The sequence below is a fragment of the Gavialis gangeticus genome, unplaced genomic scaffold, assembly GCF_001723915.1.
Source record: "Gavialis gangeticus isolate Ggan-Ray unplaced genomic scaffold, GavGan_comp1, whole genome shotgun sequence".
NCBI lineage: Eukaryota > Metazoa > Chordata > Crocodylia > Gavialidae > Gavialis > Gavialis gangeticus.
The window spans coordinates 79,583,212-79,584,227 of NW_017729033.1; the positions used below are offsets into that span (position 1 = coordinate 79,583,212).

Sequence of the window (1,016 nt, forward strand, 5' to 3'; positions counted from 1 at the left end):
CCCCCCCCCCCCAGACCCAGGAGGCACCAGTCACTGAGCTGTGGGGGTGGGGGGGGCAGCAACTCTCCAGTGGACCTGGAAGTGCTTCTGGTCCACTTCTGGGTCCACTGCCAAGCATGCTGGGGAGCCCCCACTCTTCTGTGGGACACTCCATGCACCCCCGCATTGCAGTGTTCACGCGCCACCTGCCACCTAGAGGCATGTAAAAAAAGCATTTAAAGCTTTATGTCCAAATCTCCAATTCAGTTTGGAGAGATTAAAGAAAGAGTCCTCTGATTTAATTCAGATTCAGAGATTTGGCCACCAAATTGAGCCAGACCTCTGCTGAACGAAATCAGGGACCAAAGCTTCGAACAGCCCTATAGATCACTACCTGAAGTGCTGCCATTGCAGATTTTCTGTGATCTATGAAAATGGAGCATTAGAAGTTGGAAACTGGATTGACATGCACACTGGAAGAAAAGTACAAAACACATAACACTGACTTCCTTGGGTCTGTTCTCACGATAATGAGAAACTGAAGAGAAAGCTTCCAGAAAAAGCCGCTGAACATAAAACACAAGTAGTATTTGTGCAAGCATCTCATTTTAATGGATTACAGGACTCCTGATGGGTTTCAAATATGCTAGGTTTCTCACATGCTATGATTTAGTGCTTTTAAAACAGAATTTTGTATTATTACTTTCCTATTTACTTAAAGTGCATTAAGCATATTGCCTCATACCAATTCTTGAAAATTATGTAGTACCCTAATAGAAACTCTTACCTGAGCCTGAGAGCAGAACAGGTCTTTGAGGAGGTGATCGTTTAATTGCGCAAACATTTTTACTTTCACTTCCTCTCTTGGAATTAAATATGGAGGTTGCCACTTTAACCTTTGAAACTGGTGTATTTCTTAGAGTGATGGTACCTTCCTTGTGCATATTTTTTCTTTGTGCTGCTCCAGCTTTAACTGAAGAAACCTGTAAAACACAATTCTGTTTTAGGAACAAAGTTGTCTATTGCTAGCTAAATAC

General features: G+C 42.6%; 1 protein-coding gene across 2 annotated transcripts in view; it reads right to left on the reverse strand.

Moving 5' to 3' along the window:
- Window positions 1–1,016, reverse strand: part of MTUS1 (microtubule associated tumor suppressor 1) — a 212,743-nt gene that overhangs the window by 139,194 nt on the left and 72,533 nt on the right. For both annotated transcript variants that reach the window (XM_019526124.1, XM_019526123.1), the window contains exon 3: window positions 767–962. In XM_019526124.1, coding sequence (XP_019381669.1) covers window positions 767–962 — 196 coding nt within the window. The remainder of the gene's footprint in view (window positions 1–766; window positions 963–1,016) is intronic.